This window comes from Channa argus, chromosome 1 (assembly GCF_033026475.1).
Source record: "Channa argus isolate prfri chromosome 1, Channa argus male v1.0, whole genome shotgun sequence".
NCBI classification, from domain to species: Eukaryota; Metazoa; Chordata; class Actinopteri; order Anabantiformes; family Channidae; genus Channa; species Channa argus.
This window is the reverse complement of record NC_090197.1, coordinates 41,480,904-41,493,316: the sequence shown is the minus strand read 5'-3', so window position 1 is coordinate 41,493,316 and position 12,413 is coordinate 41,480,904. Positions and strand designations below refer to the sequence as shown.

General features: G+C 38.3%; 2 protein-coding genes across 3 annotated transcripts; one reads left to right on the top strand and one right to left on the bottom strand.

Annotated features, from left to right (window-relative positions):
• Window positions 1-106: 106 nt before the first annotated feature.
• Window positions 107-6,403, bottom strand: eloal (elongin A, like). The gene is made up of 11 exons (XM_067522236.1): window positions 6,184-6,403; window positions 5,366-5,422; window positions 5,156-5,268; window positions 4,096-5,041; window positions 3,914-4,004; window positions 3,668-3,835; window positions 3,492-3,589; window positions 2,095-2,275; window positions 1,789-1,903; window positions 1,250-1,356; window positions 107-1,087 (listed from the first exon to the last, which is right to left on the bottom strand). Exons 1-11 carry the CDS (start codon window positions 6,259-6,261, stop codon window positions 1,026-1,028), a joined length of 2,016 nt encoding a protein of 671 aa, XP_067378337.1. The 5' UTR covers window positions 6,262-6,403; the 3' UTR covers window positions 107-1,025.
• Window positions 6,404-7,117: 714 nt separating this feature from the next.
• On the top strand, window positions 7,118-11,045 carry klhl31 (kelch-like family member 31). 2 transcript variants are annotated; one of them, XM_067522214.1, is made up of 3 exons: window positions 7,118-7,250; window positions 8,044-9,249; window positions 9,333-11,045. In XM_067522214.1, exons 2-3 carry the CDS (start codon window positions 8,075-8,077, stop codon window positions 10,063-10,065), a joined length of 1,908 nt encoding a protein of 635 aa, XP_067378315.1. In that variant the 5' UTR covers window positions 7,118-7,250; window positions 8,044-8,074; the 3' UTR covers window positions 10,066-11,045. The 2 variants fall into 2 exon arrangements, with proteins under 2 accessions (XP_067378315.1, XP_067378324.1); XM_067522223.1 differs by having other exon boundaries at window positions 7,162-7,250; window positions 8,047-9,249.
• Window positions 11,046-12,413: the final 1,368 nt, after the last annotated feature.

The following is a 12,413-nucleotide window of genomic DNA, read 5'->3' as shown; positions in this document are numbered from 1 at the left end:
TATTAAAACATAATTAGTAAAATAAAATTAGTAATATACCTAGAAGTACTAAACAATGTTACAATTTATCTTATAGAGTTGACCAAAAATTGGTTATTCTGTGATCCTCGACCCACAGGCTTTGTCCAATTAGTAATACAACACTGGTAGTGTCTCCCAATTATTTTCTTTTTTTAGCCATTCTCTTTACATTTCCAAATGCATGTGTGCAAGGTCAAGGTCAGGATCAGCTGCAGCTCTGTGTGGCAAGATCCCCTTGTTGTTGAACAGTGTCATTCCATTTATGCCAGAAAATTTTAATTTATGATTAAACACATTCAAAAGAATAGAGGCTTACAAGGTTCATAACTTTTTGTTACATCACAATAAGTTCAGGCCTCAAAATGCCAAAATTTTAAAAGTTATTACAACTCCCATACATTTGAGAAGTTGGAGAAGTTTCAAATTACCGTGCATCTCAAATAGTTGTTTACATGGAGAAGACTGACACCCACCAAATAAAAAGTCGGAGGAAACAAAATCATGAATGGAATTAAAATGTGTTGACAACAGCTTTCCTTTCATTATTTGGAACAATTTCACATTTTTATATGAAAAATGGATCAAGACATAGCCCAATTTGCTCTGAGCAATTAACCCAATTTTGAACTATATAATAACGTGTAACACTAACACACCATTCTGCTTCACCTTGATTAATTTTAGGAAAAAAATATCAAAATATATTCATGTCAAAACACTGGCAAATAGTTTTAGGAGTAGCAAAGTTCAGAAATATAAAGAAAAATAACACTCCCCTATTAGTCCCCTAGAGGGAGTTATACCCCATCACAATCTCACACCAACTTAGAATGAAGTATCACATCCAATTAATTTGCTGACATTATTGTCCGTTTAATATTTAGGACAACTCAGTTACAGAAATCTATGACAAATACATGCCTATTTAGACAAACACAGAATAATCTAAGGTGAACACAATGAATAATATAGGGCACTCATCATTTTAAGCGCTAGTCAAGCATTTATCTGCGCCCCAGCTGTTTCTTAAATGCTTTTAAGGACTTTGCCATCATCGGAGCAACTCCTGCGAGAGCAATAAATAAAAAGAAAATGTCAATGATTAAAATTCCAATCATCAGGATTACATAAAGTAAACCTATACATATAATCTTCATTCTGACTTTTAAAGACAAGTGGATGGATTAATAAGAGCAGCAAAAAACATACATTATTCTTGTCAGCTTACTTGTTTTTTTACGAGGGTCCTGCGTATTGCTCGCCGCTGAACTGGTGCTGCTCGGCCTGCTGGGCTCATTACAGCTCTGCCTCGATCTGTTGTCCTGAACTTTGACACTGGAAAAGTTGAGATCCATATGCTAAAATTGATCATTTGAAATTATTTACTACAACAATACAAAATTTTAAATGTTAGTGTTTCACAGATACTTGTGAGCATTAAAATCCTACTTCGCAACAAAGGAAGCATGACCCTCTCTGACCAGAATAAAACCAGTTTATCCAGCACATTGCTCCAATTCCTGCATTTGGCTGAGCTCAAAAAGCATTTCACTCACTGTTATCACACCACTCTCCAACATATCATGACCCTGCTAAGCTGCTGTTTCTAAGCTGATCACTGTGTTGTTAAACCACTTTAAGCAGAGCAGCCTTATGACATTTAGCATTTGTTTTGTTAATGAACATTATAAAAAACATGATTAACCGAAGAATAAAACATACTTACCTGGCACAACATTTCTTTCTATTTAGGATGCTGTAACCCACCTGCACCTTTGCTGATGAGGTTGCTGTACAGCAGTTCCATGAATTTCCTGCTGAATTCGTACATCTCTTGGTGGCTTGGCAACAGTGTGAATAAATGCCATCTTCACCTGCCGACCTAAAAAAAAAAAAGAAGCTTAAGTAAACATCATATGGACTAAATCATATTTTATACCTTGAATCTAGACTTTTAAACACTTTGTTTTATTTCAGAATGAATGTAATTATTCTTCTGACAGTGATCAACAAAAAAAAAAAATTACTTGCTTGTCAACTCTATCAAAGTGGCATTTAATATACAGTACACACCTTTGGGTTTCTGAGAATGTGCTGAGACAATGCTTTTTGTCAGTCTTTTGAGTTTCCTCTCCCTTTCCTCAGATAGCCTGATGTACATCTCTTTCCATGATTCATACTCCTGCAGTTTGGATTCTTTGAAATCCCGCTGACAATGTTTCTCCCATAGATGGTCTGTCACACCAATGTATATCTGCAGAAACATCTGTGCGGTGAGTGATTGTCTAATCATAGCTTTACAACACATTTTCTGAAATTTACCCAGTTTAGATGGCTAAACTAAAAAGATATCTTTTTTCATAGTAAACTGACACAGATGCTCAGTGGCCATTGTAGATACACCTGCCCAATTATTCTATAAACAATGCACCTCTGCTTCTGGTGCATCTCAACATACAGTACAAAGCATGACAGTGGAGTCAGGAGGTTAGGATACTGTTCAGCAACTGTTTTATACAGATGATATGACATCCAACAGATTTTCACACATCACAAGAGATATCGTCGGTACTTCTTTCTGAACATGAAGCCTACACTTAGTAAAAGTGGCCAGAATTGAGAGCTCAATTCGTAACACAAAGGCCAAAAGCAGTGAACGATTTAGTGGTGTGGAGAGGGACATTAGTAATTACAAAACTTGTTTTACTTGTACAACTTGTGAAATAAACATGAAAAGCAGCAACATAGCAGCAAAAAGTACTGTACACTACTTCCTGACCAGGGACACAGGGAGCTTAAGTCAACAGCCTCTCTTATAATTTTTGCTATGCATTAAATGGCTAAAAAGTGCACACGCTTTCGTAAAGCAGGTTCTTCTTATGTCAGCTACAAAACATGGACTGAAGTTTGGACTGAAAGAAGGGTTCGGTTTCCACACAATTACTTATTGAATACATAATTTGTAAACCTAGAAACAGTCCAAAGCCCTTCTCATTTTACTCCTCACATGCTTCCAAATGTATGGCATGTCATCAAATGTTTTTCCAAAAGTATGTCATAATAAGAAAATAAATAAAATACTCAAATCTTTGTACTGATGTGGCTACAGCATGACGGCAAAATATCAATTTGTCAATCTTGTGACCTGAAATGTGTAAATGCCTTCTAAAACTCAAACTTTCTATTAAAAATAATTTGAATACCATTGGACATTTACATATACAGTTGCAAACAAGACACTTGCCTTTAAGGCAATTCTTATGGATAAAAACCTGTAGCAGAATAGTGGGCAATACCACATAATTTTAAAATAGATTTTGGAAAATTAAAATGACTTCAATTTACTTGCAGCCTCCAACCACAGAAGAGCAGGTTCACCCTGCTCTGCAGACAATGGGGCCGGAGGGCAGGTGTACCTAAAGTGGACACAAACTGTACTAATTTTAAAAATTCTAATGCCACATTCTTACTGGGTTGCATTCTTCAACGCGTAGCAGCTGCTCTGGTGTACACCTCTCCAACACGGGCTCAAGGATTTCAAATGGAACTCCCCCAGTTTCGTGCAGCACTGAGAAAAGATCTCTGCACCTAAATATAAAGCCAACCACTGACCAATGCAAACAAAGGTTCTTTGGCGTTCACTCACAATTAATGTTATTCTGGAGTGTGCGGATACACTGTTGATACAAGCTCATCATGGTTGGGAGAAAGATAGTCTTGGCACCAGAGTACACTTGCATCTTCCTGTTAAGCCTTTGACCAGTGAAGACGGCAGACTCCTCTGAGATGTCACAGAACTCAGGCTCCTTCTCAACTTGAAGGCAAAGGGAAGAAAGTCAAGAACTAAATAATCAAATTACAGCTGTATTTATTATATATAGACACACAGTACCTCTCTTCTCAAAGTACTCAACACTGAATGGCTTTTCACACTCAGGCAGAACAGCAGGTAAAGGAATACTCATCAGGTCCATTACAGACATCTGAGATTTTTAACATATGAGGGATTGTTAGACAATAATAATCAATCAAAGGCTGCAGTCTAAAATTTGTGAGATCATATATCAAATATACCTCTTTCAGAGAAGTAACATTTATAGACATCAAAGGCGACTTGAAAGACTTGCTGGGATCTTTTGTTGCTTCCTCTTTTGCTTCATTCTTGATTTTTTTGGGAGGTTTCTTCGTTGCACACCGTTCTTTTCTCTTGAAAACATTCAGGTCATAGTTCAAGTAGGACTCAAAAGACATGGAGGGCTCATCTTGGTCACTGTCACATTCTCTGTCTTGGTGCTTTATTTTGGCCTTCTTGTGTTTTGAGTGCTTCTTACTTTCTGACTCTTGTTTATGTTCACGTGTCTCTTTACCTGATTTTTTCCCGTTTCTGTTTTGGCCCTCTGAGCTCTTTGACGTTCTTGAAGATCGCTCGTCTTTGACATTGCCCAGTCTTAACATATTTGAGTACTTCTGTCTGCTCTCAAATGAACATGACTCTTTGTCTTCCTTTGAAGATTCTTTTGACTCTTTTTCTGACCCAAATCTTCCACTATCTGAGATGCTTTTAATTTTTTCTGTGGCGTCAGACCTGGGTTTCTCAGGAGTGTCCTCTTCGGATGAGTTTTTCTGTCTAAGCAAAGTATCAACGTCTCCTGATTTTTTGTTACTGTGATAATTTTTCTTCTTCTTAGAAAAAACATAAGAGTCCGTTTTATTCTCTTGGATTTGAATTTTCTTCTTTAGGACATGAGACATGTTATTTTCTTGTTGACTTATTTCTTCATTTTCAATCTGATCCCTTTTTCTTTTCTGCTCTTCACATTGTTGCATTCCTAAATCATCTTTCCTATTCCCCGGTTGGAAGAAGGGGTCATCTGAAGAATCTTGACTCTTGATGCTGTGAGATGTTAAGGAATTATTGTTTAAATCCTCCATTGTCAAACTTCCTCTAGTCGAAGAGTTTTTGTCCACCACTTTGTCTTTGACGGACAGGCTCTGCGATACATTCCTGTCATCTGTGTGGCTGCACCAAGGAAAAATTGAATAAGAGATAAAGAGATAAAAACAAAAAACAAAAAAAAACCCAAATCATATCATACAAGATATTGTAAACCATAAAAATTAAAATACATTTCACCTTGTGGACTCATTAGGGATCAGTTTTTTCCAGCCTTTAACTAGAGATTTGGCATATTCACCGGCACGTTTATGTCTGCGCAAGGAGTTAACCGTTTTGCCAATTCCAGTTTCCTAATTCACATGAAGACATTTGTGCAGTGAATTTTATAAATTCAAAATTAATAAATTAATATGCAAATATATCAAAGTATTTTTTAAAGACACTTACGGCGAGAATGTCTAATGTTATATCCAGATCCTTGAGCTTCTGCAAAGTTTTTATGACCTGTTAAGAGGGTGAATAAAAACGTGAATCCTTCTGTGTAGGCACATTAGGCGTACACTTGCATATACATGCATTTTAATTACTACCAGTTATGGAGAATTGTTTTCATACCCAAAAAGCTGCTAAAATGTGAGCTAAACCCAGGAAAACCTCACATGCCAAATATGGAAGTCCTGGTGTAGGATCGCCAATGTTGCTGATTGTGCATTCAAAGCAGAAGCTATGTATAGGACCCTCACACACCCACTTAGGCTGCTCCTTTTACTGCGCACTATAAATGGATAATGCCACTACTTGCTCACTAAACCACTGAATTGGGTGTTTTCAGGTTTAACATTTGAATCGTTATGTAATTCCCTTTTAATCTCAAAACTTAATAGTATCTATTTCATTAATGCACAGTGTTCAACGATGTCACAGACCCCAGGAATGACAGACAGTAGCCATGAGTCGAACAACTGGAGGAGTTGCCCATTTTAGCTTCCTATTTGAACGGTCTTTTACCCCCACCCCACAATAAAGCAATAAAATGTGCAACAGCGCACATGTTAAAATCCAGGATTTAGACCCAATGCTAAATTAGCAGACGAGTTTCTAACAACAAGGTAAAGTCCAAGCTAGGGCTGATCAAACAACAGTATTTTCTAATCGTTATGTTACACACAGGAGATCTATGTAAATAGGTTCGGTTCTAAAAGCACCGACTTTCCCCGTTAGCTCCAGTCTGTCTGTTGAGCGCTTATTAAAACATATGTATGTACCGTGGCAGAGTCTGCTGTGTCTGTGAGCTGAAGTTTGAGCCGCATGACTTTCCTCGCCACATCAGAGCTGCAGGCCATCACGGTGACTCACGTGCAACCATCTACACACCGGGCAGCGCGCGCCCATTGATGACATTATTATAATGCGCGATACCGAGGATCATGATGATGATGTTGGGTTTACGGTTTAGACCTCGTGCAAGTGTCAACATCAACTAGGTATGAACAGCAAAATAAAACGGAAATGTTGCCATGTAGGAGAACCACTAAAATCTTTGTACAGTAAAGTACACATTTCTGCCCAAAGGCCTTCACCAGCACGTCTGTTTTGGAGCTATTGGCTCATTGAACTCATGTGGTTAATAAAAGAGAAAATTGTGCATCACCGAAATCAGAAAATTAAACTTCTAATAAAACAGTTTTTAATTGCATAATGATTTTGAGCTGAGATGCATGATGTCAAATCTTTTCAGAAAGTGGATGGATTTCAAAAATGTACACACCATCAGCCATCAGCCGAAGAACAATCATACAGTATGAGCTGGATGTAGATCTTAAACTGCAGAATTCACGTTTTTCTTTATCCTCTGCACAGATAGCCGCAATTCTGTCATTATTAAATATGCTGGTAATGTGGCAGTGCTTGAAAATGTCTTAGGTTCAGGTAATTTCCATTTTTCCATTTACATTCACCTGATTTTCATTTAGATTCTTTATAAAATCAGCAGAGAGTAAAATACACCAAACTGGGCTAGTCTGTGCACCACAGAGATCTAATGCCTCTTCTAAACAAAGAATGACCAAATGAATTTCATTATCTGAAGAGTCACTGTGGCCATAGGATGAGCCCATATGTTGACATGGTGTGATTGGAGATTATTGTGGGATACTGTATGTTGGGGGTGCAAGGACCCTACATTGCACAATACTTGATTGGCACTCACTCGCCTAGAGGAGGAGTTAACTACACGTCTCTTTCAGTGGGGGTGACTGCTGGTCTCTCTCTCCTGCTCCGGTAACGGGAGGCACAAGTTCCCTTCTTCACCAGCCTCAACTTCATTTCTCAGGTAGGTAAATAAAATGTCTGACTGTCTGCTGTCGAAACAAACAATTTGCTGCAGGTAATTCTTCAGTGTTTGTTAGACATTTCAGAATGGAAATTGTGTTATTTTCCCACTTGAGTTTCAAAAAGGTGAATCAATTGTCTGAGTCTGTTTTTCATAAAACAAGTTTTTCCTTACAGCCATAGTAAAAGTATGAGGATCACGTGTGCTAAAATAATGTGTGTAAGCATAACACTCTGTAAATGAAACATCATTGTGTTCTAAACTAAACAGAGCTAATTGCAGATGTATTCAAAACAACCCTGAAACAGTGACTTAAAATAAAGAAAAAAGAAAATAAAGAAACATTTGGCTAATCTGAAACTTCAACAATAAGAGGACATGAGGTCTGCTACTCATGTCTCAAAGTCTATAAAAGGAACGCCATGACTGAGCCATCCAGCGTTGCTATTCCTGGACATACTGCTGATAAATTGTGACAGATGCAGAGAGGGGCATGTTACCACACTCACTCACTACAGAAACACCTAGCAGCACACATGTTTTCACAAGAGTTTTCACACAAGTTTCACAATACATTCCACCGAATGTAAGAAAACCTGAAGTTAGATACATTTTTCACATTTTGTAAATTTGGCATATCCCTAACTGCTTTGTTTTGTTACATTGAGCATATCAAACAAGAGCTTGTTAAAATCTTTCCTGGCTGATATGATATTTATTTATTTCAGTACACTGTCTTTAAGTGGCAAGGCGCGTAATGATGAAATCTGACATCAGTTATTTGTGTTTTCAGAAGGTCTGGGCTGTGTTCTGCTGCTACAGCCATGGCACCCAAAAAGAACAAGGCAACCAAAAAGAGTAAAGGAGACATAAATGAAATGACCATAATGGTTGAGGACAGTCCCATCAACAAGATCAATGGCTTAAACACACTGTTAGAAGGAGGAAATGGTTTCAGCTGTATTTCTACTGAAGTTACTGATTCTGCATATGCCCCAAACCTCCTGGAGGGTTTGAGCAGCATGAGACATGAGAGCTTCCTCTGCGATTTAACAGTTGCCACCAAGTCAAAGTCATTTGATGTCCACAAGGTTGTCATGGCCTCCTGCAGCGAATACATTCGCAACATCTTGAAGAAGGATCCTGCACTCCAGAAGATCGATCTGAATGACCTCTCACCAGTGGGCCTTGCCACTGCAATTACATATGCATACTCTGGAAAGTTGACCCTGTCATTGTACAGTATTGGCAGCACTATTGCTGCAGCCATGCTGCTGCAAATTGGCTCTTTAGTAAAGATGTGCAGTGATTTCCTCATGCAGGAGCTCAGCGTGGAAAATTGCATGTATGTGGCCAACATCGCTGATGCCTATGACCTCAAAGAAACCAAGGAGGCAGCTCAAAAGTTTATGCGGCAGAACTTTATCGAGTTCTCCGAGATGGAGCAGTTCCTGAAGCTCACCTATGAGCAGATTAGTGATTTCCTTGCAGATGATTCCCTCCAGCTTCCATCTGAAATCACAGCCTTCCAGATCGCCATGAAGTGGCTGGACTTTGACGAGAAGAGGCTGAAGTATGCAGCAGATCTCCTCACTCATATCCGCTTCGGCACCATCTCTGCCCAAGACCTGGTGAATCATGTCCAGAGTGTGCCTAGAATGATGCAAGACCCCGAGTGCCACCGTCTCCTTGTTGATGCCATGAATTACCATCTGCTGCCATACCAACAGAACATTCTCCAGTCACGCAGAACAAAGGTACGTGGTGGCCTCAAGGTGATACTCACAGTTGGTGGACGCCCTGCCTTGACAGAGAAATCTCTCAGCAAAGACGTCCTTTACAGAGATGAGGATAATGTGTGGAATAAGTTCACAGAAATGCCTGCAAAGAGCTTCAATCAGTGTGTGGCAGTCTTGGATGGCTTCCTGTATGTGGCAGGTGGCGAGGACCAGAATGACGCAAGGAACCAGGCTAAACATGCTGTTAGCAACTTCTGCAGGTAAAAACGAACTTTTATAAAATCATCATTTGATACATTAGTTTGATGAGAATTAGAAAATAAATGTAAACCTAATTTTTTAGATATGATCCCCGCTTCAATACTTGGATTCACCTGAACAACATGATCCAGAGGCGCACCCACTTCAGCCTCAACATTTTCAATGGCCTCTTGTTTGCCATTGGAGGGCGAAATGCTGATGGTGTTCAGGCCTCTATGGAGTGCTATGTGCCATCCTCCAATCAGTGGCAGATGAAAGCTCCCATGGAGGTGGCCCGTTGCTGTCATGCCAGTTCTGTCATTGATTGCAAAATCCTTGTATCTGGAGGTTACATCAACAATGCCTACTCCAGAGCTGTGTGCGCGTATGACCCCTCCACTGACACCTGGCAGGATAAGAGCAGCTTGAGCACGCCTAGAGGCTGGCACTGCGCTGCCACTGTGGGAGACCGAGCCTACGTCATTGGTGGCAGTCAGTTGGGAGGTCGTGGAGAGAGGGTGGATGTCCTCGCCGTTGAAAGTTACAACCCTCACAGCGGGCAGTGGAGCTACTGCACACCTCTTCACACAGGAGTGAGCACGGCCGGTATTTCCATTTTGAACAACAAGGTGTATCTCCTGGGAGGCTGGAACGAGGGTGAGAAGAAGTACAAGAAATGCATTCAGGTTTACAACCCTGACCTCAATGAATGGACTGAAGATGATGAATTGCCAGAAGCTACAGTCGGCATCTCATGCTGCGTTGTCACCATACCCACACGGAAAACACGAGAGTCCAGAGCCAGTTCAGTTTCATCTGCACCAGTCAGTATATAACGGTTTAGGTGTTAATAATGATGTAGTTTACATGTCTAAGGAGCTCCAGCATGCATTGCATAAATGTTGGTACTCTACCAGAAGTCCCTTGTTAAGGTGATCAATCAGGGCAAAAAGGGATTAAAATTCTGGGAGCATGTTCTCTAAACATTTTTTGAAAAACATTTGAAGCTTCAAAAAAATTTGAAGCAAATGAAAGCTAATGTCATTTTTTTAAAGGAGAATAATTGACATTATTAAAGTCAGGCAATGTTTATGGTAGAGACAAACTGGAAATTTTATCTTTTTTAGACAGAAATTTCCATTTGGGGGCCAATTAATCTGGAATAATTTAATTAGCCCTTTTTCTATAGCAACTATAATGTTATTTAAAAACCGAATAAAAGATATAAAAAAGCCAAATCATGTTGTTACTGAGCTTAATCATTGATATAGCTGCCTTTTTTACCCAATACCATGGGAACAACAATACCAGATTCTTTAATTATAACTACTGTGATTTTCAAAGACTTGAATAGAATCATGAGCGGCAGGAAGCTGGAGCTGTGTTGGAATCACCTACCAGGAGTAGGTAGATTAGTGCTTAAACACACTGCGCCTCACAGTAATACTACAATTACTCTACATGTGTCCCATGTACAGTATTTAGTGGTCTTGTGTCGTATGTTGTGTGACTGTCAAAAATACTATTGGTGCGATCGGAAAATGTTGGAGTGATGAGAGTTGAATGGCTTAAGATGTTACAGTAACAAAGTATTTTGTAAAAAAAGTAAAAATAGAATGATGGGAATTACATTATCAGCCTGAGCTTTCCTGGAATTTGAACTTTTTATTTTTTGTTTGTTTTTAAATTAAAGTGACAGCATGTAAGCTACTTTGAGCCTTTTTATGATATTTGTGTGAATCTTTAAAAGAGATGTATGTGTGTTGTTAAAAAAGTATGCTCAGGTCTCTTTTTAAACACCATAAATTAACATGTACATCTCATATCTATCTGTCTATTTCAAAAGTTTTCTTTTACTTATTTTTGAACGTTTTGAAAAGATGAAGAAAGCTACATTTATTATTGTTACACAGCATCGTGTCATCATGCAATTAAACTGCAATGTCATCATGTCAGCATTTAGTTTCACAAAACAAATCATTGTTTGTACACGAGGAAAAGTTTTTTTAGACAGTAGTTCATGTTGATCTTCCATTAGAATCATTAACAATCACAAGTATGCACTTCCTGAATTCCTGTTTTTAGACTTTCAGTACATCCTTGTTTGAAAAAATAATGCAAATGTCAAGCTAAGAGAGTCATACATTTTTCTTTTTTGATATCGGTTTACAAATATTTTAATATTACATCAATACAAAGAGATTACTGTTACTGTTTGGTAAACAGGTTACTGTTTGTATGCCAAAACCAAACCCTGAAATCTAAAATGTCCTGAAGTGTACTGGTATCACGTAACTAATGCTGCATACTTCCCCTATGATTTCAGATAGACTTTAGCTCTGTGAAAAGAATTTAGCCTGATCATTTACACTCTGAACAAATTACACTGTGAGTGTGAGGAAACATAGCTTCAGGCATGTAACGCAAACTAAATTAACCTACTAAAGGTCTATCACACTCTGTACAACACATAAAATTTTGCTGTACTCTGTGTCTGGTTTGTAAGTTTTTAGTCCTAAAACTGGAAGCATCAAATATTCACCCACAGTTGCGTGTATTAACAGACCTGAGCTTTATACATTAGAAACAAACAATGAAACAGTTATAAATTCAATGTTAGAGCAGTTCAGTAATGGCGTCCTATCTGAATATAAATTTACATGAGATTTTCTCTCAACGTTTAAACAACTTTGGGTAGTTTACATGAGAAATGTTGATATTTATGTTTTGTCATTGTTTGCCTCACTGGTTTCAGTGAACCAATCAGATTAACAATTATAGAAATGAAAACAGGATTACACTTTGCTTGCGTAACACTGTCCGGTAAAAAGGAAAAAGTGACCCACACCTAGGAAGCCTTTAAGAAGCAGATTAGCTTAGTTTTTAAATGTTATTTACTAATCCTAAAAATATTTTTATTTTAAATGTTGCCAATTTATCTGTTAAACATTTAATGTTATAGTAAAATGCTTGTAATTAGACTAAATTTTATCAAGGACTAATATGACCTTTGCTTGTTTCTCTGCTGCATTTCCTAATTTTGAGTTATCAATAAGCTACTGATGGCTGTGTTTTTGGATCATCAGTACATTAATGTCAGGTAAAAATATTAGTCCAGCACTGTGTGTGAACAAGCTGTCTCATAAACTGAAGTATTCTGATGAACTCAAACAAACAACTTAAA

Excerpts from the sequence above, each read along its gene's own strand:
- eloal (XM_067522236.1), bottom strand. The coding sequence starts at position 6,261 with ATGGCCTGCAGCTCTGATGTGGCGAGGAAAGTCATGCGGCTCAAACTT. Across the intron at positions 5,042-5,155 it reads ATCCCTAATGAGTCCACAAG|CCACACAGATGACAGGAATG; the intron begins GTGAAATGTATT and ends TCCTTGGTGCAG. Across the intron at positions 3,836-3,913 it reads TGAGTACTTTGAGAAGAGAG|TTGAGAAGGAGCCTGAGTTC; the intron begins GTACTGTGTGTC and ends TTTGCCTTCAAG.
- klhl31 (XM_067522214.1), top strand. The coding sequence starts at position 8,075 with ATGGCACCCAAAAAGAACAAGGCAACCAAAAAGAGTAAAGGAGACATA. Across the intron at positions 9,250-9,332 it reads GCTGTTAGCAACTTCTGCAG|ATATGATCCCCGCTTCAATA; the intron begins GTAAAAACGAAC and ends CTAATTTTTTAG.